The sequence below is a fragment of the Rhinichthys klamathensis genome, unplaced genomic scaffold (assembly GCF_029890125.1).
Source record: "Rhinichthys klamathensis goyatoka isolate OS25496 unplaced genomic scaffold, OSU_Roscu_1.1 h1tg000216l_1, whole genome shotgun sequence".
NCBI lineage: Eukaryota > Metazoa > Chordata > Actinopteri > Cypriniformes > Leuciscidae > Rhinichthys > Rhinichthys klamathensis.
Window position 1 is genome coordinate 1248574 of NW_026606741.1, and position 2659 is coordinate 1251232.

Sequence of the window (2659 nt, forward strand, 5' to 3'; positions counted from 1 at the left end):
AGGGTGTATTCACACCAGGAAAGTCCGATAGGTCACTTGCTTTGGTCGGGACCAAATACTTTTTTTTTTTTTTTGGTACGGTTCGTTTTCACACTGCTATTTTTGCAAGTGAACCAAAATTTGTAAGCAAAACCACACGTGTGCTTAAGGTCATCCATTCATTGGACAGAAATTCGAACCGTACCAGAGTTCGTTTGGAACCGTACCGAGACCAACTCTTCAGCTGGGTCTCGGTTCGGTTGTTTGGTCCGCACCCGAGTTTGATTGCTGTATTCACACCTGCCCAAAAGGTCCGCACCAAGGGGGGAAACGAACTAGAGTTCATTCAATCGAACCAAACAAGGCAGGTGTGAATACACCCTAAAAAAACATTTGCTCACTGTGACACAGAACAATGCTTTCTAATATGCCTAACTAGATTACTTGAATGGGTGAAACTCTTCCCACACTGAGTACAGTCGTCCAGCTTCTCTCCAGTATGAACTCGCTCGTGTGATTTCAGGTGTGCAGACCGAGTGAAACTCTTGTCACAATATGAGCACTTGTAAGGTTTTTCTCCAGTATGAATTCTTTGGTGCCGTTTCAGTTCACCAGCTCTAGTAAAGCTCTTCCCACAGTCAAAGCACACTTGATCTCTCACTTCATTGTGTGTTTTCTGGTGCAGTTTAAAACTGATCAGCCTTGAAAAACTCTTTCCACAGAGAGAGCACACATAAGGCCTCTCATCTGAATGAAGTTTCAGGTGTTGTTTTAGATTTGCTGATGACTTAAAATCTTTACCACACTGATCACAGTTAAATGGCTTTTCTCCAGAGTGAATGAGCAGATGATCACTGAGACCTGATGCATTAGAAAAACTCTTTCCACACTGAGTGCATGTATACGGTTTCTCTCCAGTGTGAATTCTCATGTGTGTGTTAAGGTTTCCTTTCCTTGTGAAACTCTTTCCACACTGAGTGCATGTATACGGTTTCTCTCCAGTGTGAATTCTCATGTGTGTGTTAAGGTTTCCTTTCTGTGTGAAACTCTTTCCACACTGAGTGCAGGTGTGCGTCTTTTTGGCTTTTGTTCTTTGAATTGTAAAGTTACAATGTTCCTCCTCCACTTCATTCAGTTCTTGTCTTTGCTCTTTCACTCTCACCTGGTCTAAAATACACAGAAATACAGTTAGAATCAGTTCAAGTGAACCCTTATTTAATAGCAGAGAGCAACAGAGATAAGATCTTTCACTTGTTATTCTGTCATTCACTTGTTAACATAGTTAAAATTTGTTTGACAACTGCTATAAAGGTTATGATCATTTAGGGGCTGTTTACACCTGGCCACTTCATGCGTTTTCTCAGATCGGATAGCTATCTGATTTATCAAAACGATTCCATTTACACCTGGTCACATAAATGTGTTTTTGCAAAACGGATATAAATCCGATCTTCAATTCCCGCGCTATAAGCAGATTTAATGGAGTGCACGTCACCGAAAGCAACAGATAAGCGCTGCATTTTATTGATCATCAGCTAATTTCAAAATCAAAGACCGCAATAAGAGAGAGCGGCAACAGCCCTGGTAAGATCATTTCGTTTCTTTACTTTTAATGAAGGTGATTAGTGTGTTAAGCGTCTGCGACTTACTTTCACTTTGATTTGCGATAGTTTGCACGTTGGCTTGATGAAGAGATCGATGCTCAGCTGCTCCTCTGCGGTAATGCGTGTTGCAGTAGCGACGTCATATCTGACTATAACATGACATATAGCCTATAACACGCTCTCACACTTTATTTTTTAGGATTTTTGGGAGGAGTAAAATTTACATATGTGGTTTCAACAACCAGATGCATTTACACTTGTCCAGTTTCATCTGGAATGCGGCCCAGACCACCTCCTGAAGTGGTTTGAGCGATCGGATTTAAATCCGTCTCGAATGCGTTTCAGAGGGCATTTACACCTGGTCTTTTCACGATCGGATAGCTATCCGATCACAGAAAACGCATGAAGTGGCCAGGTGTAAACATCCATATGCTTAATAATTCACATCTACCAAAGCGTCAACAATGAAGAATCAAGAATGGACACCAACCTATTTGTTCCTCAGTATCTTCATGTTTCATTCTGGATGGTTCTGGATCACTCATGTCTTCAATCTCCTCTTTAATAAACTCCATCTTTAACAGTCACACAGATTTCAGCTGCTACTCCTGGAGTTTGTCCTTCTCTTGTAGGATGATGGGAATATTCCCAGTATTTATTGGTGAATTGTTGTGGGAGGGGCTTCACTGCAGGTGTGAACTGTGATCACTGTGTTTTTATCCAATCTGCATTTAAAAAGTACAGGGCCATCATGTTAAACTGAGCAGCTGAAAAACCTCTTTGTCTCCAAAAGTTCCCTGTTTTCAGCTCATTCATTATGGTGATGTCTGAGATCTTCTGTAAATTGCCACATTAAATCGTTTTATTGGTGTCAACAGGCTGAAACAAACTACAGCATCATCACCTTTCACTTCAGTTCTAGTCTTTGCTCTTTCACTTCCATCGAGTCTGAAACAATAAAACATTATGTTATTAGAATGAGTTCTGGACGATAAATGTGAATTTTCAAGTGAACCCTGATTTAATAACAGAAAACAAGTGAGATCTGTTTATCAAATATCATATTTTTGTTGTAC

General features: G+C 40.4%; 1 protein-coding gene across 1 annotated transcript; it reads right to left on the reverse strand.

The window, feature by feature from the left end:
• Window positions 1–376: 376 nt before the first annotated feature.
• Window positions 377–2458, reverse strand: LOC130097304 (gastrula zinc finger protein XlCGF7.1-like). The gene is made up of 2 exons (XM_056264103.1): window positions 2074–2458; window positions 377–1146 (listed from the first exon to the last, which is right to left on the reverse strand). Exons 1-2 carry the CDS (start codon window positions 2156–2158, stop codon window positions 377–379), a joined length of 855 nt encoding a protein of 284 aa, XP_056120078.1. The 5' UTR covers window positions 2159–2458.
• Between the last annotated feature and the right edge of the window lie 201 nt (window positions 2459–2659).

Excerpts from the sequence above, each read along its gene's own strand:
- LOC130097304 (XM_056264103.1), bottom strand. The coding sequence starts at position 2,158 with ATGGAGTTTATTAAAGAGGAGATTGAAGACATGAGTGATCCAGAACCA. Across the intron at positions 1,147-2,073 it reads AGATACTGAGGAACAAATAG|ACCAGGTGAGAGTGAAAGAG; the intron begins GTTGGTGTCCAT and ends TGTGTATTTTAG.